We start from the raw sequence: 25,001 nt of genomic DNA on the forward strand, positions 1-25,001 counted from the left end.
GCCAGGATCTGGCTAAGTAATGGCGGACGAACAGCGATTGCAGGGGTACATCCAGCTGCTGGAGGGCCGGTTGGCGTCTCTCGAGTGTGCAACCTCGGCGGTGGATGTTACCGCAATTGCTGTTCAGGCTGCTAGCGTGGCTGCAGCAGCTTTACCCACTGCCACCTCTGTTCCGACCTTATCCCACCTTCCGTTGCCTGAAAAATTCTCTGGGGACAGTAAGTCCTGTAGGGGATTCGTGAGCCAGTGCGGTATACATCTCGAGCTCCTGGCTGCACGTTTTCCCACAGAGCGGGCAAAGGTGGGATTTGTAATTTCTCTCCTGTCGGACAGAGCTTTGGAGTGAGCTACACCGCTGTAAGAGCGCAACGATCATGTGGTGCAGAGTGTTCCTCGGTTTCTGGGCACTCTGAAGCAGGTCTTCGTAGGACCTCAAGTCACCCATGATACGGCGCTCCAACTGCTGGCTTTGACTCAGGGTTTGACCATGGTCAGCCAATTTGCCATTCTCTTCCGGACTTTAGCGTCTGAGTTGGAGTGGTCAGATAAAACCCTCATCCCAGTATTTTGGAGGGGGCTGGCTGACCATGTGAAGGACGCTTTGGCCACTAGAGAGATTCCCGCTACACTGGAGGAGCTCATATCTATATCAACTCACATAGACCTTCGTTTTCACGAGCGAGGGTTGGAGCGAGCCCAGTGTAAGCAGAGGTTTCGGCTGGCTCCCACCTTCGCCAGACCTTTGGAATCTCCGGTCCAGGCGCCTGAGTCACATGAGGCCATAGAGGGGTCGCGAGCGGGGTCTAAGTCCCAAAACACTCGTGCCCTTAAGGTCTGTCATGTTTGCCGGCAGTCCGGACATCTTGCCTCCAAGTGTCTGCAGCGGTCGAGGAAACGTCAGCGTCTAGTGGCAGTTGGAGGAGGTACATTAGACACAGCGACGTTTACCTCAAAATTGTCCTTCAAGGGGACAATTACCATAGGCCTATCCACTCTTATGGTAGAGCTTTGCGTGGACTCTGGGGCGGAGGGTAATTTTATGTCTTCCGCTTTCGCTCAGCGACACGCAATACCCCTGGTGATGCTCACCAAGCCAATAACCATTCGAGTAGTAAATGGGTCGACACTACCTTCACAGATTACACACCAAACCATCCCTTTCACTCTTTCTGTATCTCCATCACATCAGGAGATTATTTCTCTTTTGGTCCTTCCTGAGGGAGTTGATGAGATCCTGTTGGGGATACCCTGGCTTTGTTTTCATTCTCCTCATATAGAGTGGTCCTCAGGGAAAATTTTGGGATGGAGTAAATCCTGTGAGGGTAGATGTCAGAGGGAGTGCGTTCAGGTTGCTACAACTGAGGTACCCGCAGATCTTTCCTCTCTCCCCAAGCACTATTGGCCTTATGCGGACGTGTTCTCCAAAAGGGCTGCGGAGACCCTTCCGCCTCACCGCCCCTATGACTGTCCTATCGATCTCTTGCCTGGTGCTGAGCCTCCCCGGGGTCGAGTCTATCCGTTATCTCTCCCGGAGACGGAGGCAATGTCTCAGTATATCCAAGAGAATCTGGCAAGAGGTTTTATTAGGAAGTCAGAGTCACCTGCAGGGGCTGGGTTCTTCTTCGTGCAGAAGAAGAGTGGAGAATTACGTTCATGCATTGACTACAGGGGTCTTAACGCCATCACCGTTAAAAACAAATACCCACTACCCCTGATATCTGAGCTCTTTGATAGGCTACGGGGAGCAATGGTATTTACTAAATTAGATTTGCGGGGTGCTTATAACCTGATTCGCATCCGTGAGGGGGACGAGTGGAAGACGGCTTTTAACACCAGGGATGGGCACTATGAATATCTGGTGATGCCCTTCGGGCTCTGTAATGCCCCAGCCGTTTTCCAGGACTTTGTGAATGACATCTTCCGGGAGATGCTCACCACCTCGGTCGTAGTCTATCTGGATGATATTCTCATCTACTCTCCAGATATTGACTCCCACCGGAGAGATGTTCGCAAAGTCTTCGACCTCTTACGGGCAAACTCCCTCTACGCCAAGTTGGAGAAGTGTGTGTTTGAGCAGGAGTCCTTGCCATTCCTTGGTTATATCATCTCTGCTCAGGGTTTGGCTATGGATCCTGCCAAACTACAGGCTGTGATGGACTGGCAGGAACCCCATTCACTTAAAGCGGTGCAGCGCTTTATGGGGTTCATCAATTACTATCGCCAGTTCATTCCACACTTTTCAACTTTGGTAGCTCCCTTGGTTGCCCTCACCAAGAAGGGAGCAAATCCCAAGTTGTGGTCGGAGGAGGTCTCCAAGGTATTCCTTTAGATTAAGTCACACTTCGCTAGCGCTCCTATTCTACATCGCCCCGATGTAGATAAGCCATTTATAATGGAGGTGGATGCCTCATCCCTTGGTGCTGGAGCAGTCCGGCGAGGAGATTGTGTATGAGAGTATTCAGGGACCCGGCTGAAATAAGCCCCTAGAATGCTGTCACCTCCGACGAGGAGTCTTGTGTGCATGCATGACCACTGACTGCTCTCTTCTGGGTAGTTAGCCTGTGTCTCTGTGAGAGTTAACAGGGCACAGAGCTTTGCTTTCTCGGCCGCTCTGTGAAGCTAACAGAGCTGGTTAATACCGCCATATTGTGCAGCCATTTACTTAGCGGCAGGATATTTCCTGCACGGTGGATCCCGGGTTGCGAACGCACCAATCACATCAATAAATATATTGATATGATTTTGATGTGCGATCACATCAGAGGACAGAGAATGACACATAGCTTTTTTTTTTGCGGCCGCCGGTAAACAGTTAATTACCTGCGATCGCAAAACAGGGGTTGGTAAAAACCGACCCCGATCATGTTCTTTGGAAGTCTCGGCTACCCCCGGCAGCCAAGACCCCAAAAATCTTCCGGGTGTCGGCCGGCGGGCACACTGCGCATGTGCCCGCCATTTTTTGACCGGAACAAGATGGCGGCGCCCATCGGGAGCCATGGGGAGCATCAGGGAGACGGGTGAGTATCGGGGGGCGATCGGGCACCCCATTTCTCTGTCCTCTGATGTGCGATCACATCGGAGGACAGAGAAATTAAATGGGAAATCGCATTTTTTTGGGACCGCCGGTAAACGGTTAATTACCGGCGATCACAGCCCGGGGGTCAGTAGAAAACCCCCGAATCATGTTCTCTGGGGTCTCGGCTACTCCCGGAACCGAGACCCCAGAGAAAATACAACTCTGGGGGGCGCTATTCACTTTTTCCACAGTGCCGTTAATTAACGCCGCTGTGGTTTAAGTACCCTTAATTGCCGCCGTTAAAAGGTGTATCGGTGGTCGTTAAGGGGTTCAGATATGTTTACTGGCATCAAATCTGTGTTTTAGAAATACAGAATACCTGAATTAAGACCTCCCTTTATGGCATGTTGTAAACATGCACTGGATGTATGATCCTGTGTAGCCAATCACAGTTAAGTATATTTGGACAGAGACAACATTTTTCTAATTTTGGTTATAGACATTACCACAATGAATTTTAAACAAAACAATTCAGATGCAGTTGAAGTTCAGACTTTCAGCTTTCATTTGAGGGTATCCACATTAAAATTGGATGAACGATTTCGGAGTTTCAGCTCCTTAACCTGTGCAACCCTGTTTTTAAAGGGACCAAAAGTAATTGGAAAATTGACTCCAAGGCTATTTCATGGACAGGTGTGGGCAATCCCTTCATTATGTCATTCTCAATTAAGCAGATAAAAGGCCTGGAGTTGATTTGAGGTGTGGTACTTGCATTTGGAAGGTTTTGCTGTGAAGTAAACATGCGGTCAAAGGAGCTCTCCATGCAGGTGAAATAAGCCATCCTTAAGCTGCGAAAACAGAAAAAACCCATCTGAGAAATTGCTACAATATTAGGAATGGTAAAATCTACAGTTTGGTACATCCTGAGAAAGAAAGCACTGGTGAACTCATCAATGCAAAAAGATGTGGGCGCCCACGGAAGACAACACTGGTGGATGATCGCAGAATAATCTCCATGGTGAAGAGAAACCCCTTCACAACAGCCAACCAAGTGAACAACACTCTCCAGGAGGTAGGCATATCAATATCCAAATCTACCATAAAGAGAAGACTGCATGAAAGTAAATACAGAGGGTTCACTGCACGGTGCAAGCCACTCATAAGCATCAAGAAGAAAAAGGCTAGACTGGACTTTGCTAAAAAACATCTAAAAAAGCCAGCACAGTTCTGGAAGAACATTCTTTGGACAGATGAAACCAAGATCAACCTCTACCAGAATAATGGAAAGAGAAAAGTATGGCGAAGGCGGGGTACAGCTCATGATCCAAAGCATACCACATCATCTGTAAAACACGGCGGAGGCAGTGTGATGGATTGGGCATGCATGGCTGCCAGTGGCACTGGGTCACTAGTGTTTATTGATGATGTGACACAGGACAGAAGCAGCCGAATGAATTCTGAGGTATTCAGGGACATACTGTGTGCTCAGATCCAGCCAAATGCAGCCAAACTGATTGGTTGTCCTTTCATACTACAGATAGACAATGACCCAAAACATGAAGCCAAAGCAACCCAGGAGTTTATTAAAGCAAAGAAGTGGAATATTCTTGAATGGCCAAGTCAGTCACCTGATCTGATCTCAACCCAATTGAGCATGCATTTCACTTGTTAAAGACTAAACTTCAGACAGAAAGGATCACAAACAAACAGCAACTGAAAACCACCGCAGTGAAGGCCTGGCAGAGCATCAAAAAGGAGGAAACACAGTGTCTGGTGATGTCCATGAGTTCAAGACTTCAGGCAGTCATTGCCAACAAAGGGTTTTCAACCAAGTACTAGAAATTAACATTTTATTTAAAATTATTTAATCTGTCCAATTACTTTTGGTCACTTTAAAAACAGGGTGGCACATGTTAAGGAGCTGAAACTCCTAAACCGTTCATCCAATTTTAATGTGGATACCCTCAAATGAAAGCTGAAAGTCTGAACTTCAACTGCATCTGAATTGTTTTGTTTAAAATTCATTGTGGTAATGTCTATAACCAAAATTAGAAAAATGTTGTCTCTGTCCAAATATATATGGACTTAACTGCATATCAACTGCTAAGAACTCTTCTTTCTTTGCTATCTACTATAGCACTCATGTATCATTTATTACCTCTTCCCAAAACTTCTAACATTTCAATACCCTAAATCAAGTAATTTAAGTTACTCCCTTGGGACAACTCAGATCCACCCCCCAAAAAGCACAGGACCTACGACCTAAACCTCTTTTGTGGTTTGGTTTGTGGGACTATCCTGGCAAAATTGTGACTTTAATCCTATCAGCTGAGTGGGACCGAACTTTTCATAGACCCATGGGCTCTTCCGCCACCACAAGGGCTCATATTTCTGTGCTGTAAAATATCTTCTCATACCCATTGACTACTGTACCACTTTTGTTATCTGACACTGACATCTCGGATTTACCATCAACGCTGACTTATTCCATGACAACACTCCTACCTGTTAGATACATTGAATTGATCTTAAGAGTCCTTCACAGATCATACATCACTCCCAACGAGGGAGTACAATATGCGCATTTTTGGAATAGACACATGTTTTAAATGTTTTTCTCAAGCTGATGTCACACACTGCCTTTGGACTTTTGAAGTGATTGAAAGGCTCTGGTTAATAATTAAATACTAGGGTTCTAAGTTATTAAGACTAGTGTTTCCTACACCAATTTTTATGATGCATCGGATTCAATAAGTGCACGTCACTTAAAAAATTCAACATATCTTATCTGTGATGTGCGCCTCCACAGAAATGTTACTCTAGTCACGAACTTTTGATAAATATGATGGGCTGGCATAACCTCCCACCTCCTGGACGAGGCTCCTCCTCAGATCCACCCCTTTTAGCATAGCTACCCAAAACTGGTGTGAAATTGGCAGAACTCGCATGTTGCAACTTTTCAAAGTGTTTTGGGGCTATTTGGATGGGTGGACTCTAGTAAGTCCAGAAGGACCCTAGAAAAGATCTAAACATGATCTAAGCTAAAGCAAAAATAACCCAATCCTTCAAACTTGGATATCTCACCATCCACATCTGCATAAAGGTATTTTTTCCCTCGGGAGCCACCAGCTTTTGACTATAAGGCATGCATGGAGCAGCAGCAATCTGTAAGCATGTCTCAGCACTTTGATAGCTCACTTTCCACAGATGTGCTGCAGAGCTGGCTGTCAATCAAAGTGCCAAGGCGTGCTTACAGACTGTAGCCGCTCACAGTATAGTGAGCTATAACGCTACAGGCAAGCCTCCAGGACTGAAAAATGGAAGATCTCAGGAGGAAATAAGTTAATTTTCGGCCCGTAGCACCATTTTTAGAAAGGAACGCTATTTACCTGCAGATTAACTACATATGCAAGGTGACCGGTTCCCTTCCATGTAAAAGAAAACAAAACAACTAATTGCTCTCAAATTATTGTGACACAGTGTTTTAACAGTGGTAAGCCATGAAGAATAAGTATGTGTAAGAGCAATAAAAAAAAGAGCAAAAATTAGCCATTTTTGACCTGGTGACAGGTCCCCTATAAATGAGTGTAAAATCCAATATACAAAAAGAAAAAAAGTGAAGTCAGCTTACCAAACCCAGTTTAGGCTTAATGTTTGCAGTCCAGCATCTCACATGGAAAAGGGTGAGGCAACCGCAGCAAAATCCAGACTGAGAGGAGGAATCCAGCAAGCTGGTGTTGGTGTATAAAATGTTACTTTTATTTAGTATAAGTACAATAAACCAACATATAGCATCCAGCTTAAACACTTTAGCACAACAGTTCAGTGATCAACGCTTTTCGACATTCAGCCTTAGTCATGATTTAACTGAAACACAGTTTTTTCACAGGTTATTTTACTTATACTAAATAAAAGTTACATTTTATACACCAACCAACGCCAACTCGCTGGATTCCTCCTCTCAGTCTCGATAAAACTCAATATAGGGACTCTAAACAATTGCTAGAATGGGGGTCGTGTGTCCCTATTTTCCCCCACAAACCTGATACTAGGCCAAAAGGTATTTTTATCTTATTTTATATTTTTATTTCTTTTATTTTGGATGTATTGAGAACTATGGCAGGAATTCAGCATGAAGAAAGTGGTGGTGCCACAAATCACAACTAGAACTGACTGAACTGTTCTTTTAATAAAGTGGGAATCCTCATCATCAGTTTGTACAGTAATTTCAAGGATTTACAGATAGTACAGTACATCATAGACTCTAAAAACACTTGATATGTAACTGCAGCGCCCCAGAGTCCTGGTTGTTGCAGTACTGATGCTCCGCCGCTAAGGGGGGCTATGGTACGTCTGATGGCACTGAAGGAGTTCTTCTGACCAGGTATCACAGTCACCAATACACTTCACAGTCTGGCCTCCAGTGGGAGCTAAGGGTGCTATGTATTAGGCCACTCCTCACAATCTGGTAAAACTGGGGGTTAGGCAGAAAGACAGAAGCTGACTGGGAATCGAACAGGCAACACCCTGTGGCAGAGGGTGTTGCGGGGAGAGACTCAGGGGGGTCCCTGTCAGGGGTGGGATCCTGACAGAGGCCTAGCGAACAGAGAGAACGTTATGGGATCGCGCCTGCACTTGATCGCGGCTGTACCCTAAGAAAGAACAAGAAGCGAGGTATATTGTGCTGAGTGAGAAACGAGATCAACGCAACAAGGAGAAATACCAGTAGGAGTCGTGCTGTAAGACGAGGCAACATCCTACTGAGGCACGTAGCCGGTGGCCGGAACGCCGAGGAAGTATTAGGCTCCAAGCAATACTTCAAACCTACGGCAGGACAGTCAGCTATAGGCGGGCTGTCTCACACAAATCACCTACGAAGACACAGGGGGCAACAACAGTAGAAGGGCGACACTAGGGTCCAGGAAGAGCTCCGAGCCTACCCGTCATACGGGTGCGTCCTAGCCATATCATCTGGGGGAAGAAGAAGAACATCAGAATCGAGTTGTGAGGGGACACGAGAAACAGACACAACAGTTGTGGGGACTATCCCGTAAGCACAGCAGGGGAGGACCACAACACACAAGCGCTAGAAGGTAGGCACAGATTTCCACCTGCAAAGGAAACTCTGGAGGTGCCATCGGACCGGCCGGACTTGCGCAGCCTGGTTGACCGTATTCCGGACTGAGGATCCTGAAGCCTTCAGTAAAGAGGTAAAGAGACTGCAACCGGGTGTCCTCGTTATTTACTGTGACCGGCACTGCACCGCACTACCACCACCATCCACACCTATTATTGGGCGCCCCTCAGCAGGGTCACGGACCGGGTCTAGCCACCGTGACAACCCCAGAGCAAAGACTCAGAGGCCCGGTACCGGGTACCCCTCGGCCCTGCGGCAGTGGGGGCGCTACATAACTATTTTACCTCTAGCTCAATGATATCCATAGAATAAGCGTTTAGGAGTCTTTATAGGTGTCTATGATGGCTTTTTAGGGCTATAAATGGCACTCATCTGTCATCAATATAGCTAATATCACTTGTATCACACATCTTCTATTCCCTGTTAAGTCAGCAGTTTGTCTCAGACATAAAATCTGCTTCTTTACCCTGTGAGCACCTCTTGTTCCCTCACATATCCGCCTTGCACACACCTATTGTACTGTACCCGCACATCTTTGCCCTGAATGTGCTACACCGCTTGTCTCTGCCTTGTACACACCTATTGTACCCCGGCATCTATGCCCTGCACACGCCTCTTGTCTCTGCTCTGTACACACTGTAGCGTGGCTAAAGGTTGGATAGTCGATGGGAGGTATTTATCACAGAGAAGGCTTGTCGCTGTAATGTAACCCGGAGTGTTTTCTGTAAGGCACATAAAGCAATAAGGAGTTGCTTGGTATATTTGGATCCGGGTTACGGGTAGCTATGAGAGATGGGAGGGTCTGGCTACCCATATACCTCACCCCTGGGTAAGGGGCATAACCATGCCTATCTATGTTTGTTTCAGGACCTGTGGTGATGTCAGAACCACATGTCAAATCATGTGACAGGTACCTGGGTGTAGTTTCAGGCTACATAATGGAGGTGTGTTTGGCACATGGCGGTGAGTGTTTGGGAATCTGTAAGTGTGGACAGAGATCCCTGTGTCCAGGCAGGACACTACAGACAGGAGTCTGTGTGTGTGGAGGAGAAAGCCTCCACAGTGTGTTAAGTGTTATGGACCTGGTGGTTAGGAGCACCCGAAATGACCTGATGGTTAAAACAGGAAACCTGGGACAAGCTCTGAGGAGGTGGTAACTCTACTGACCGCAATCCCTAATCCTATCATACACACTAGAAATAGCCGTGGAGCGTGCCTAACTCTCCCTAGACGCCTCTTCACAGCCTAAGAGCTAACTACCCCTAAAGATAGAAATAGCAGCCTAACTTGCCTCAGAGAAATTCCCCAAAGTAAAGGTAGCCCCCACAAATATTGACTGTGAGTTAAGAGGAAAGTAACAAACACAGAAATGAAACAGATTTTAGCAAAGGAGGCCGAATCTTTTCTAAATAGACAGAGGATAGGAAAGGGAACTGTGCGGTCAGTATTAAAAACTACAAAAAACCACGCAGAGTGTGCAAAAAGACCTCCACACCGACTCACGGTGTAGAGGTGCAGCTCTGCACCCCCAGAGCTTTCAGCTAGCAAGAAAATAACATAATAGCAAGCTGGACTAGAAACATAGCATGTACTGAGAAATATATTCAAAAACCAATGAACAGCAAATGAACTAGCAGGGACTTAGCTTCTGCTGGAGTAGACAGGTCATCTGAGAAATCCAAGAGAGATCTGAACCAATACTGAGACATTGACAGCTGGCATGGACTAACGGCCTGGGCAGAGTTAAATAGGGAAGCAAGCAGAAGCAATAAACGAGGGCAGCTGAGAAAGCCAACCTCAAAGATCAGCAGTTCCACTCAAAGCCACCAGAGGGTGTCCAAGGACAGAACTCACCAAAGTACCATTCACGACCACAGGAGGGAGCCCGAGAACGGAATTCACAACAGTTAAGGCTCCAGGACTGGGCCTGCATGCCTACAGACCTGAGAGAGCAGAGCTCTTCTTTGGACTTTTATGCTATGTCAGCCTGATGTACAGACTGTTTACCTTTGTGTTGCTGACCTAAATGGTTTATGGAGTGAATAAACCTACATGAACGCTGAAGAGAATGTGCCTCCTGTTTCCTCCTATGCACCTGAGCGAGTGAACCCCTACAATTGGTGGAGAATGCGGGCAAAGATCCAGGAACACATGTTGCAGCGCTGGCTGGGCTGAGCCAAGATGAGTGGACGGTCTTGACAACCGTGAGTAATACAGTACTGACCGGGGTCAGTGAGAATTGTTATTGGTGGGATACCGTTGAGGAGAAGAGGGTCCCAGGAACCTGTGCAGCAATGATGGGTAACGGTCTTGAAAACCGTGTGTAAATACTGACCGGGGTCAGTGAGAAAACTGTTGTGTCTGGGCACCTCTGAGGCCGAGGGGTGTCCAGGAACCCGTGAAGTTGCCAACGGGTGACGGTCTGAAAACCGTGTATTGTACTGACCGGGGTCGGTGAAAAACTATGTTTGGGCTGTGTGTAAAGCCGGGTGCGTAACAGACCGGAGTCTGTGGTGTTCTGACCGGGGTCAGTGAGAGACTAAGTTTTTTTATCCTGAGAGTCAGCTTGCTGTGGCTCGGTAAGGTCACGAAGTTTGCTGTGGCTCGGTGGGGTCACGAAGGTGACAAGCGGCTTGCTGTGGATCGGCGGGTCCACGAAGGTGACAAGCGGCTTGCTGTGGATCGGCGGGTCCACGAAGTCTGCGGTTGAGCTGTGCAGCACGGTTGCAGCAAAGAGAAAAAAAAAAAAAAGACATTGCTGGTTTAGAGCGTGCAGACTCTTAAAGGGCCGGTGCCAGGCCAGAGTCACATTGGTCTGCTGTGCGAACTGGGGCCTGAGAGTACTGTGGGAAGTCCACGGGGTGTACCCCAGAGTGGGGTGGAGTCCCAAAAACGGAGCGGTGCCCAAATAATTATGGTTGGCCAAAAAGGGGCTGCGTCTCAAAAGGGGGTAGTTGCCCAAAAGGGGGTGGAGTCCCTAAAAGGGGTGGTGGCCCTAAAAGAGAAAATGGTCCACAAGGGGGTGGTGACCCAAGGGGTGGAGCTTTCAAAAGGGGAAAAACAATGTTTGTGTTTTGTGTATTCCGAGTGCGGCATAGACTTCCCATTTGATGACAGCCCACAGGTGTGTACTGTTATGTTACACCGTGAAGGAGTATCTGGACTGCTGGACTCAAACAGTCAGGTGACTCTGATGGGAACTCCTCACGTTCTCTGTCTAACCGTGAAAAAGGTCAATGTTCGCTGCATGCATGGGGTCACTGTTGACTATACTGTGGACAGAGTGATCGTTGATATGTCCAAAAATGTAAAGTGCCAAGATGGCGGTATAACACCAGACTTGTTCTACCCATTTGAGAGGGACCGGGACTTTGTGATCTTTGAAGACATATGGGAAGTTGATGCAGTATGGGGTTGTTCAGAGGAGAGACAGAATGGTCATATTGAAGCCCCACTACAGCAGCAGGTTGTGGGGATTCTGTTATGAACTGGTGGCCTAGGAGCAGCATGGACGAGCTCTGGAGTAGGTGGCCTCTATACTGACCGCAGACCCTGAACTTAACACCGCAACTAGAAGTAGCCGTGGGACGTTCCTGTCACTCCCTAGACACCTCGTCACAGCCGGAGGACTAATTACCCCTAAAGAAAGAAACAGGAAAACTATCTTGGCTCAGAGAAAATTCCAAAAGGAAAGACAGCCCCCCACAAATATTGACTGTGAGAGGAGAGGGAAATTACAAACGCAGACTGAAAACAGAATTTAGCAAAGGAGGCCACGCTACCTAGAAAGAAAAGACAGGACAGAGCACTGTGCGGTCAGTATTAAAATACTACAAAAATCCACCACAGAGAATACAAAAATCTCCACACCTAACTAAAGGCATGGAGGGTAACTCTGCAACTCCAGAGCTTCCAGCTAGGCTGAATAAATCCTTACACAGACAAAGCTGGACAAGAAAAAACATAGCAATTCACTGAACTATAAAGTCCACCGCATGTGGACTGAAAAAACAAAGCCAGGACTTATCTTTGATGATTTGGACAATCCAGCAGGAGAAACCAAGCAGAGATGTGAATTCTCCAGAAAACAATGGACAACTGGCACTCACCAAAGGGTGAGGCCAAACTAAATAGCCCCGTCCAAAGTGGTCGCACCTGATGACTGCTGTGAAGGACAAACAGCAGCACTACCACCTATAACCACAGGAGGGAGCCCAAGAGCAGAACCCACAACAGAATTCACAACAGGATTCCTGTTAATGGGATGTGTAAAGAGAAAGTAGCGCCACCTAATGTCAATAGTCCAGAGTTACGGGTGACTGGAGGAAAGTGTGGGTCTGACACCTGTTTAAGTGGGGACTTGCTGTTCCAGGATGACAGGGTGAGAGGGGGTGACTCCTATCTCGACTGTGACTCGAGCGCAAAGGGAAAAGAGTGCAGTAAGGAGGAGCCCAATAAAAATCGCAGATCTTCATCTCGTCGCGGGGGATGCAGAAAGGCGGGACAGGTTACACCCTCTGAGAAGAGAGATGATGAGGAAGAGACAGGGTCAGGTGCAGATCAGGTTACTGTCTTTGATAAGGAGGTCACTTTACCTCTGACAAATCCCAGCACAGAGGTAGGGCTGGAGTTAAAACAGACCTGCGGTAGTCCCATATCTGCAATGCCCGGAAAGGCTGAAGTGGCTCAGTATGAAGGCTCCAGAGTACCTGATGTTGAAGAGGTGGAGAACTCTGAAGTTACCAAGAGCCCAGGAGAGACCATAGAGGTGGATGCAGGAACAGGTGGAACTCTGAAGAGGCAGAGTGTGGGTGGGCAAGAGACCCCATCTGAAAGTTTAATTAAAGAACTGGTGGTGCGACATGTGCTAGCCAAAAGAGAGCAGGACCATAAGATAGAGCTGCTTAAAGAGACAGTCGAGCAAGAAAGGGTCCTGAGACTGGCGGTTGAGCACAGAGTGGATGATCTGGAGAAGGAAGTCTCTGAGCTCAGAGGTCACCTATCAGCGTGTCAAACCATGAATAGGGCCACATTGAAAGAAATGGACATACTGAGAGTGGCTCAAGAAAAGCATCAGCAGGAGCTTTTCCAGAGAGAGGAGGAACATCGCTGCCGGGCAGAGGAGTTGCCAATCCCCATCTTGGCGAAGGCTAAAGCAGAAGACAAGACTGAGGAAGAGTTTGTGCTGAAAGCAGAACAAGACAGTCACCCGGTTGTGACAGACGTCTTGGTGGAAAGGTCAGAGGCAAAAAGGGAGCTGTCTGTCTATGAAGAGAGTGAGACCCCGCTCTTCAAGACCATGATTGATGTACCCGAAGAGGTGCAAGAAGCCTGTACCGGTGAAGGTGTGCATGAGGCCTTCAGAAAAACAGTTGGTGATACTGTCGACTATGGAAGTCACAGTGAAGCGAGTGGCTATCCTGAGGGATATGCACCTACACTGCCTCCATACAAAACAGAGGATCGTTTTGAAGAATGATGAAGCCGTTCGACGTTTGGAGCGTGAAAGGAAAGCTCTTAGTCGGCTGGGCTTAGTGGAAGACACAGTCCAAGTACCCAAAGTTCTGGTGGCGAAAGTCATTGGGAAACTTGGGAGAGTGATGCAGGAGATGGTGGATAAATCCGGTCTGAAGAGACTGAGGATACCGGCTGATGAAGAGGTCCAGGCCATGGGTGAAGATGGGATGGTTCCGTTCCTGGTTGTCGGATCCAGAGAGAGTCTTAGGAATATCCGCATGCTCCGGGAATATCGCATGGCATACCTAAGGGAGGTAGAACAGCTGAGACTTGAGAGACTACAAGTTAATAAACAGCTGCCAGAGAGGCGAAGAGGTGCTCTAAAGCCTAGAAGTCCTCAAGCTGAAGTTAACAGAGGATATAGACGTAAAGAGAAGAGCTGCTCTCTGAAGAAAGACAATAGGAGAGATCAACGACTGAGAGAGAACCGAAGGTGGTCAGATGGAAGAGCTAGAAATAGTGACTCCTCAGTTAGCTCAGGGCTCAGTGACTTAAGCGGGAGATCCTGTAGCAGACGAGACGACAAGGCGTCATCGTTATCAAAGGATGTGACGGAAAGGGATGACGAATGCCGACGAAAGCGTTCAATAACAGGCCCTGACTTAGACAGATGGTTTGACTGTCAGGGACGACTGAGAGGGGTCTCTAGTCGGTTTGGGTCAAGTGCCAAGCCCCATGGCTTTAGGCAGAGGGGGGAGGTATGTAGCGTGGCTAAAGGTTGGATAGTCGATGGGAGGTATGTATCACAGAGAAGGCTTGTCACTGTGATGTATCCCGGAGTGTTTTCTGTAAGGCACATAAAGCAATAAGGAGTTGCTTGGTATATTTGGGTCCGGGTTACGGGTAGCTATGAGAAATGGGAGGGTGTCATGATTCCCCAATGGCATGGGAACATCAGAAGCACAAAATAACAGACTAGCTCTCGGGTGATGGAAACTCAAGCTGACCGTGACCTAAATCTACCACACAACTAACAGTAGCCAGGGAGCATTCCTACGGCTGCCTAAATGCCACGCGCCAGCCGGAGAACTAACTACGCCTGGAAGAGGAAGGAACAGACCTGGCTTACCTCTAGTGAAATTCCCCAAAGATGATAGTAGCCCCCACATATATTAACGGTGAGTTCAGAGGAAAAGACATACACAGTATGAAGGTAGATTTAGCAAAGCGAGGTCCACTTACTAGATAGAGGAAGGATACAAAAGAGGACTTCACGGTCAGCTGAAAAACCCTTTCAAAAACCCATCCTGAGATTACTTTAAGACTCCTGTGTCAACTCATGACACAGGAGTGGCAATTTCAGTCCACAAGAGCTTCCAGTAACAGGGAATGACAAAACTGTAAACTGGACAAAAAATACAAAACAAAAAGGACAAGAGTCCACTTAGCTGATCAGTAGACTAGTAGCAGGAACATGCAACTGAATGACTCAAGTTACAATGATGACCGGCAAGGAAGTGACTGGAGAGCAAGGCTAAATAGGGAACTCCCAAAACTGATGGAAACAGGTGAGCTGAGGAAGAAAAGCACACACAAGCCTCCAGTACCACCAGCCACCACCAGGGGAGCCCAAAAAGCGGATCACAACAGGAGGGTCTGGCTACCCATATACCTCACCCCTGGGTAAGGGGCATAACCATGCCTATCTATGTTTGTGTCAGGACCTGTGGTGATGTCAGAACCACATGTCAAATCATGTGACAGGTACCTGGGTGTGGTTTCAGGCTACATAATGGAGGTGTGTTTGGCACATGGCGGTGAGTGTTTGGGAATCTGTGAGTGTGGACAGAGATCCCTGTGTCCAGGCAGGACACTACAGACAGGAGTCTGTGTGTGTGGAGGAGAAAGCCTCAACAGTGTGTTAAGGCTCCAGGACTGGGCCTGCGTGCCTACAGACCTGAGAGAGCAAAGCTCTTCTTTGGACTTTTATGCTATGTTGGCCTGATGTACGGACTGTTTACCTTTGTGTTGCTGACCTAAATGGTTTTTGGAGTGAATAAACCTACATGAACGCTGAAGAGAATGTGCCTCCTGTTTCCTCCTATGCACCTGAGCGAGTGAACCCCTACAACACCTCTTGTACCCTGGCATCTATGCCCTGCACACTCCTCTTGTCTCCGCCCTGTACACACCTCTTGTACCCTGGCATCTATGCCCTGCACATGCCTCTTGTCTCCGCCCTGTACACACCTCTTGTACCCTGGCATTTATGCCCTGCACACGCCTCTTGTTTCCGCCATGTATGCACGTCTTGTACCCTGGCATCTATGCCCTGCACACTCCTCTTGTCTCCGCCTTGTACACACCTCTTGTACCCTGGCATCTATGCCCTGCACACGCCTCTTGTCTCTGCCCTGTATGCACCTCTTGTACCCCGGCATCTATGCCCTGCACACGCCTCTTGTTTCCGCCATGAACACACCTCTTCTAACCTGGCATCTATGCCCTGCACACGCCTCTTGTCTCTGCCCCGTATGCACCTCTTGTACCCTGGCATGTATGCCCTGCACACACCTCTTGTCTCTGCCCTGTACGCACCTCTTGTACCCTGGCATGTATGCCCTGCACACACCTCTTGTCTCTGCCCTGTACACACCTCTTGTATCCCGGCATCTATGCCCTGCACACGCCTCTTGCCTCTGCTCTGTACACACCTCTTGTACCGTGGCATCTATGCCCTGCACACACCTCATGTCTCCTACCTTTATGCACCTCTTGTACCCCAGCATCTATGCCCTGCACATGCCTCTTGCCTCTGCTCTGTACACACCTCTTGTACCGTGGCATCTATGCCCTGCACACGCCTCTTGTCTCCGCCCTGTATCTTGTCTCTAGTGATGTGTCGTTCGCGAACGAGCCGACACAAAGAGCCGGCTCCCTGCTGTGAACGATGGGAGCCGGCACGCCAGTGAGAGCCACTAAAATTCCTGAATGGCTCTCACTGGGCGTAAAATCCCGGGCTTCGGCATGTGTAACTCCGCCCACCTGAGCAAAACCCCGCCCACTCTTCAATTTAATTGGCTCTTAAGAAGTGGGCGGAGTTTCTGCGGTGGGTGGGCGGAGTTTCATCTGCCTGAACATATATTCAATAGGGATCCATTTAGGATCCAAAAAGAGCCGGTTCGTGAGCCAAAAGAGCCGGCTCTTTTTGGTGAGCAGAGCCATGAGAGCCGGATCACCAAAAAGAGCCGGACTGCCCATCACTACTTGTCTCTGCTCTGTACACACCTCTTGTACCCTGGCATCTATGCCCTGCACACACCTCATGTCTCCTACCTTTATGCACCTCTTGTACCCCAGCATCTATGCCCTGCACATGCCTCTTGCCTCTGCTCTGTACACACCTCTTGTACCCTGGCATCTATGCCCTGCACACGCCTCTTGTCTCTGCCCCGTATGCACCTCTTGTACCCCGGCATCTATGCCCTGCACACACCTCTTGTCTCTGCCCTGTATGCACCTCTTGTACCCCGGCATCTATGCCCTGCACATACCTCTTGTCTCTGCCCTGTATGCACCTCTTGTACCCCGGCATCTATGCCCTGCACATACCTCTTGTCTCTGCCCTGTACACACCTCTTGTACCCTGGCATCTATGCCCTGCACACCCCTCTTGTCTCCTACCTGTATGCACCTCTTGTACCCCGGCATCTATGCCCTGCACACACCTCATGTCTCCTACCTTTATGCACCTCTTGTACCCCAGCATCTATGCCCTGCACATGCCTCTTGCCTCTGCTCTGTACACACCTCTTGTACCGTGGCATCTATGCCCTGCACACGCCTCTTGTCTCTGCCCTGTATGCACGTCTTGTACCCCGGCATCTATGCCCTGCACACGCCTCTTGCCTCTGCTCTGTACACACCTCTTGTACCCCGGCATCTATGCCCTGCACACGCCTCTTGTCTCCGCCCTGTATCTTGTCTCTGCTCTGTACACACCTCTTGTACCGTGGCATCTATGCCCTGCACACGCCTCTTGTCTCTGCCCTGCATGCACCTCTTGTATCCCGGCATCTATGCCCTGCACACGCCTCTTGCCTCTGCTCTGTACACACCTCTTGTACCCCGGCATCTATGCCCTGCACACGCCTCTTGTCTCCGCCCTGTATCTTGTCTCTGCTCTGTACACACCTCTTGTACCCTGGCATCTATGCCCTGCACACGCCTCTTGTCTCTGCCCTGTATGCACCTCTTGTACTCGCTCATCTCTGCCATGTAAGCACCTCTTGTCTCCGTCCTGTACACGTCTCTTAAACTCACCGTAATTCTTCTATCCTGCAGTCTGGACTGGCCAAAGCTTTCTCCAAGGCAACGAAGTAATAACCAGAAAGACTGTTACCAGACAGATCAATTTTTTTCAAGGATTGGCATTTCTTTATTCCAGATGCCAATTCGATGCAGGAAATGTCTGGTAGATGATTATTAGCCAGTCTGTAAGAAGAAGCAGATGAGATGTTGGTGATGTGTCCACAGAGCATTAGTATAAAACCTGTAGATTGTGAATGTGGAGAAAAAATTCTCCTGGCTGTAAGTAAAACACATGTTAAGTATGTCAGCATTATAAAGACCACATAGAGACACCCATGCAGAAGTGCACTGAAATTCCTATGGCAACTAGCCTGATGAAGATAGCAATTCAGTTTCAAAATGCACGGACTGAAAACCTTAGTAATAAACTTGAATACATTTTTCTATTCTCTGGACAATTCATTTTTATGCATTTTTTTTCTATAGCATTGGACCTCCTTTGGCCTTCAGTTCCATAACAATTTGATGTGGCATGAATTACACTAAATTTTGAAATAGTTTTGCAGGAATATTGATACATGTGGACAGTAAATTAGATGAAGATACTGACATGCTCTAAACAGCCCATTCTACTTTGACTTCCAGAGATTGTCTATAAGATTGCAATCCAGGGACTGTGATGGCCAGGAAAGCAAGAATAACTCACTGTCATGTCCCTAACACTTATCCATGACCTTTGTGCTACGGTCTATTGTTCTTTTGCCTTATGTTAATCAGCTACTATGAAGCTATTGTGAAATGATGAATTTGGTTTCTGCACAATGCTCCAAACATTCATCCACAAATATTAAAAAAACACATGGTCTGCCCAAAAAAAAAAAGAACGTTCATCCCACCATTCTTCCTCCTCCATCAACCTGGACTGTACATACCTAACAGGAAGGGTTCATCGATTCATGCTGCTCACACAAAATTATGATCCTCCCATCAATCCGGTGCAAAAGAAATCTTGATTCATCTGCCAAACCAATGCTTTTCAATTGCTCAGTGATACAGGCTCTGGCCCTTTTGCCTACTGGAGATGCCTTTCTGCGTCCCTTAGACAAAATTGACGCTGGAACTATATGTGTGCTGGATAGCCTAATGGTGCAACAGACCGATGAGTCTGGGATTTGATGAGACACGGGGGTCTGTGGGTGCCCTGGTCCGCTAGCTGAAACCACATCAACCTCGGATCATCCCACCGAACGCTCGCTCAACTTTACCGTGGGCGTAACGCTATGACAATACAGGGTGAGGGTAAAATAGTGTGGCAATCCTTTATTGAACCACAAAACAGGCAGCTAGAACAGTCCCAGCAAAAACACCTGTAGCATGCACAGAGGGAGAGGTAATGACAAGCTTAGGAAGATGCAGGTAGAAAAGCCGGGGAGACACCATCACGTGTTTCTCAATGCAAGCAATGAATAGCCAGGTCTTTCACCGGGAAGGAACAACCACGGGAAGGGCAGCATCCAATAAAGGGAAACCACCTATGCCAAAACATGGTATCCATCCACAGACAGCTGTTTCGGGGTATTTGCCCCTCAGTGTGGAGTAGGAAACTGGCTTTTAGGAGCAGTGCCTAGTGAAAATACTATAAACATGAGGATGAATGACCTCGGGGAGATCAAAACATCCAACACCGCGGAGACACATGCAGCGCCCCAGAGTCCTGGTCGTTGCAGTACTGTCGCTCCGTCACTAATGGGAGTGATGGTACGTCTGATTGCACTAAAGGAGTTCACCTGACCAGGTATCACAGTCACACACTACACTTCACACTCCGGCCACCAGGGGGAGCAAAGGGTTCTATGTATTAGGCCACTCCTCACACACTGGTAAAACTGGGGGTTGGATAGGAAGTTAGGGAGAAGCTGACTGGGTTTTGCCCAGGTAACATCTAGTGAGAGAAGAAGTTGCTTGGGAAGATTCAGGGGGGTCCCTGTCAGGCCTAGTGAAAAGGACAGATCGTTACGGAGCCGCGCCTGCACTTCATTGCGGTGGCATCTTAAGAAAGGACACGAAGCGAAGTATATTGTGGAGAAGTGAGAAACGAGATCACAGCACAAAGGCGATAGAACCAGTAGGAGTCGTGCCCCTAGATCGGCAACATCCTACTGAGGTGCGTAGCCGGTGGCCAGAACACCGAGGAAGTATTGGGCTCTACGCGTTACTTCAAACCAACGGCAGGGCAGTTAATTTTAGGTTGGCTGCCTCACCTTAATCACCTAATGAAGACAACGGAGGCAATTGTGGGAGAGGGGCGTCTCTAGGGTCCCAGAATAACTCCAGGCCTACCCCGTCATATGGGTGCATCCTATCCATATCATCTGAGGGACGGAGAGAAAGAACAGAAACACACACAACAGTTGTGAGGACTATCCTGTGGTGCTCAGCAGGGAAGTACTACAACACCCAGGCGCTAGATTCTCAGAATCACCGGGATCTGTTGAAGCGTTCCAGAGTTATAACCACATAAAGTGACAGTGGTCAGATTTGAAAATTAAGGCCTGGTCATTAACCTACAAAGTGGCTTGATTCTTAAGGGGTTAAACTGAATGACTTGGGTCAAACATTTGGGATATCATTCCACAAGCTTCTCTCAATAGTTGTTTGGAATTTGGGCCCATTCCTCCTGCGAAAACTGGTGTAATTGATCCAGGTTTGTAGGTCTCCTTGCTCACATCAGCCTTTTCAGTTTTACCCATAAATTTTCAATAGGCTTGAGATCAGGTCTTTGTGATGGCCACTCCAAATCATTGACTTTGTTATCCTTAAGCCACTTTGTTACCATTTTAGCAGTATGCTTTGCGTCATTGTCCATTTGGAAGACCCATTTCTTCCCAAGCTTTAACTTCCTGGCTGATGTGTTGAGATGTTGCTTCAGTATTTCAACATAATTTTCTTTTCTCATAATGCCATCTATTTTGTGAAGTGCACCAGTTCCTCCTGTGGCAAAACAACCCCAAAACATGATGCTGCCACCGCCGTGTTTCACAGTTGGGATGGTGTTAGCGCACCCATTGACAGCAATGTTGTTTCAGCCTGAAGCGCATCGCTAGCGCGTGCCTTTTTCGGCTCGCGCTAGCGATGTGCCGTTCTTTTGTGGCGCGCCTTGGACGCTGCTTGCAGTGTCCGCGGCGCGCCCGAGGTCCGTTCCCCGCTCTCGCAGATCGGGGATCTGCGAGAGCGGGGACGTTAGCGCGACCCCTAAACACGGCCCCTACAAATACATTGAGTTAGCGCAATCCGCTAGCGCTAAACGGATTGCCCTAACGCAATGTGAACCTAGCCTTAGGCCTAATGATATTTAAGTGGAAAACCGTCCTTCTGATTTGTCATTGAACACAGCTTTATCACAAATGATTTGGAATAACTAATTAGGCCTTGTGGCTCCACTCCAATATTAAGCCTAATGATTTTTAAGTGGAAATCTGGCCTTCTGATTTGCCACGGAAACACAGTTTTATCACAAACGATTTGGAGTATATAATTGGACTTCAGACTGTGTAAGAAGATGGACCACACTGGGGGTACCTCTCTTGCGCCAGTTCCGGAACTGTCGGGGCTGTAACCTTTGTTTTCCGGGGGAAAGCGTTCCAACCTGGACCGACCTTTGCATTCCAGAGCCCAGGAGTCACCGTGTAAAGAGACCCCAGTGAAAAGGCTCAAGTTGCCTACCATGCAGGGACTGTCCCAGGACAGGAGAGCAACAGAACCTTGTTAGGACATCACAGGCAGCAAAGGACTAGTAATCAGCACAAGGTGGAAGGCTCCCAAACTGACCTGGCAAAGGGAATTCCTCTTGTCTTCAGGCTGCCTGGACTCCATCTACACCTATTGCCGGTACCCTGGACTGAGGCTGACTACAACATCAGTAAACCAGGTAAAGACCGCACCTCTGTGTCCTCCATTTATTTGCTGGCATTCACCATCCCTGCCAAACACACCGGGAGCCCTGGGGACCCCGTTTCACCTGTGGGAAGCGTCACCATCTTTGCTGCAGTAACATCGTCCCAGAGGACCCCTTTAAGTAGTGTCGGTCCCCTCTGACCGAGAACCACAGGTGGCGTCACGAATACTGACTTCATTAAACCCTTTAAAGACCTTTCCCCTTTTACTTGAGAGCCCAGGGCCACGGACCAGGTCGCTGCCACTGTGACCACCCCTTTAATTGTGACCGGACCCGGTACCGAGTATCCCCACTGCCCTGGTGGGCGACTCACAGACTTGGCAGGAAGACAGAGCACGCAGCAGGGAAAAGTTGGTGCTCCATTCTCTGGGCATCATGATAAGCCAGGCCCATTCTGTAGATTCCCTGTGTCCAGGTACACTGACTGTGGACAGAGATCTGCTGGGTGCCCATTGTCTTCCATGACCGAAAGTTACAGACACTCCAGGCCAGACAGTAGGCCCACCATCCTGACAGCCAGAGGGGTGGTTGATGTCCGCAAGAGGAGGGTACCGGCACGTGTCATTTAACTGTGGAGAGAAAGAGGTCCACTTACCCAGATATGCCACACTTGCTAAACTGTTTACTGTTAATGATAATGCAATAAAAGCAACAGAACCCTTGGTTCCGTCTGATCAGGTGGAGGACAATGGCTCTGCAGGACAGATGGAGGATTGGTCATCAATAGATCAAAAGACAGAGCCTCACACACAGTGGTGAAAGATAAACCTTACATTTTATTCTGCCTCCTGTGGTGACGTTTCAGTCCGAAGACCTTTTTCAAGCTTGAAAAAGGTCTTCGGACCGAAACGTCGCCACAGGAGGCAGAATAAAATGTAAGATTTATCTTTCACCACTGTGTGAGGTGCTGTCTTTTGATCTAGGTGGAAGATTGGTGTCAGAAGTTACACGTGGGCACTGACTCTACCCCATTACACCAAAAACAGGGGGCTTACCGGGTGGTCCATGAGTATGAGCGGGTATTCAGCAAACACCCATTAGATTTTGGGCATTAAAGAGAGGTACCGGCCTGTACCTTCAGCTCACTACCAAAGTCCCAAGAGTATGTTATGAGACATGAAGGAGGCTGGGGTAATCAGAGATAGTTGTCTCCCCTGTATAGCACCATTAGTCCTCGTCAGGAAAAAGGATGGTACAATGAGGATGTGTGTTGATTACAGGCAGATAAACCGCATTACACACAAGGATGCCTACCCGTTGCGCCCAGAATCGAAGAGTCATTAGCTGCTTTAAAATCTGCTAACTATTTCTCCACCTTAGATCTCACTAGTGGGCATTGACAGCTTCCCGTGGCAGAGGCGGATAAGGAAAAGACTGCCTTCACAACACCAATGGGTTTCTCTGAATTCAACTACAAGCCGTTCGGACTATGTAACGCACCAGGAACATTCCAGAGGATGATGGAGTGCTGTCTCGGGCACAAGAATTTTGAGATCGTCCTCTTGTACCTGGATGATGTCATCGTCTTCTCCAAGACATATGAAGACCACCTGAAACACCTGGCCGAGGTGTCTGAAGCTCTGTCTAACTTTGGCCTGAAGGTAAAGCCATCCAAGTGCCACCTATTAAAGCCCAAAGTGCAGTACCTGGGCCATGTGGTAAGCGCCGAAGGAGTGGCACCAGACCCTGACAAGCTAACCGTGATCAGGGACTGGCCGAAACCGAGCAACATCCACGAAGTCCGTCAGTTTCTCGGATTGGTAGGCTACTACCAAAGGTTCATTAAAAACTTCACTAAGATAGCCACACCCCTGCAAGACCTGTTAGTGGGCCAATCCAAGAAGACCAAGAACAAAGGCCCTCCGTTTGACTGGAACGACAGTCTGAAAGGATCCTTCACTCGGTTGAAGTTGGCTCTCACAGACAATGAGGTACTGGCCTACCCTGACTATAACCAATCGTTTGTACTCTACACAGACGCCAGCAAGTGGGATTGGGAGCAGTGCTGTCCCAGGTGCAGAACGGCAAAGAAAAAGTAATTGCCTATGCCAGCAGGAAGCTTTGTCCCACTGAAAGGAACTCCGAAAACTACAGTTCCTTCAAGCTGGAGTTCCTCGCCATAGTCTGGGCTATAACAGAGCAGTTCAAACACTACCTGGCCTCAGCAAGATTCACCATTTTCATGGACAACAACCCGCTGACCCACCTGGAAACTGCAAAACTAGGTGCATTGGAGCAGCGATGGATGGCCCGGTTGTCCAACTATGCACGTGCACGGTGCAGGGCACAAGAATGCAAATGCCGAGGCGCTGTCCATGATGCCCATCTCCCAGAAGTGGGAGAAGATCCAGAAGCACTTGAAGAGATTGAGTTACCAGCTTTCCATCGCCCCGGGGCGACTCAGTACTCTCATCATGTGAGGAACAAGCACAATAACAAAGATGGCTGCTTTTTTTATATGGCCATGGACATGTAACTTCTGTGGCCAATCACAGAAGACCTTGTGTCATGATGTTGTGAATGGTTTCTGCACGATGATTGGCTGCCAGAATCAGCACACAAAGTTAAGGGAAAAATAAAATAATGAGTGCGCCGCTTCCCTAACTTCTCCACATGGTCCTCTAATCTCTCTACATGCCCTCCACTTATCAAACACGTCCCCCTGCTCATCATTCAGCACTACTATCCAAGCATCATCCAAAGTAATAACAAAATCATTTGACGTGCCTACAGGGCAGTGGGGTACTCAGTACCGGGTCCGGTCGCAAAGGGGATGTCATGGTGGCTGCGACCCGGTCCGTGGCCCTGGGCATCAACGTTAAAGGGGGTTAAATGTTCAAAGTTTGTCGTGATGCCACCTGTGGAGTTCAGTCAATAGCGGGACCGACGCTGCATTAAAGGTGTCCCCTGGGGGATGTTGCGGCAGCCCAGATGTTACACTTCCCACAGGTTAAGCGGGGTCCCCAGGGGTCCTATGGTGTATGGCGTACATGGTGTAGCCGGTGATTAAATGGAGGAGACAAGTGATAAGTCTTTAACAACAAAATCTATAAATTTATACTTCCAAATATATAAAAAAAACATCAATCGATGTATTCACATTTTACCTATCGCCACATAGTCCT

General features: G+C 48.3%; 1 protein-coding gene across 2 annotated transcripts in view; it reads right to left on the reverse strand.

Annotated features, from left to right (window-relative positions):
* The window catches only part of LOC143770331 (uncharacterized), a 600,942-nt gene that overhangs the window by 215,177 nt on the left and 360,764 nt on the right, over positions 1 to 25,001 (reverse strand). For both annotated transcript variants that reach the window (XM_077259855.1, XM_077259863.1), the window contains one exon: positions 17,934 to 18,104. In XM_077259855.1, coding sequence (XP_077115970.1) covers positions 17,934 to 18,104 — 171 coding nt within the window. The remainder of the gene's footprint in view (positions 1 to 17,933; positions 18,105 to 25,001) is intronic.

This window comes from Ranitomeya variabilis, chromosome 1, assembly GCF_051348905.1.
Source record: "Ranitomeya variabilis isolate aRanVar5 chromosome 1, aRanVar5.hap1, whole genome shotgun sequence".
NCBI lineage: Eukaryota > Metazoa > Chordata > Amphibia > Anura > Dendrobatidae > Ranitomeya > Ranitomeya variabilis.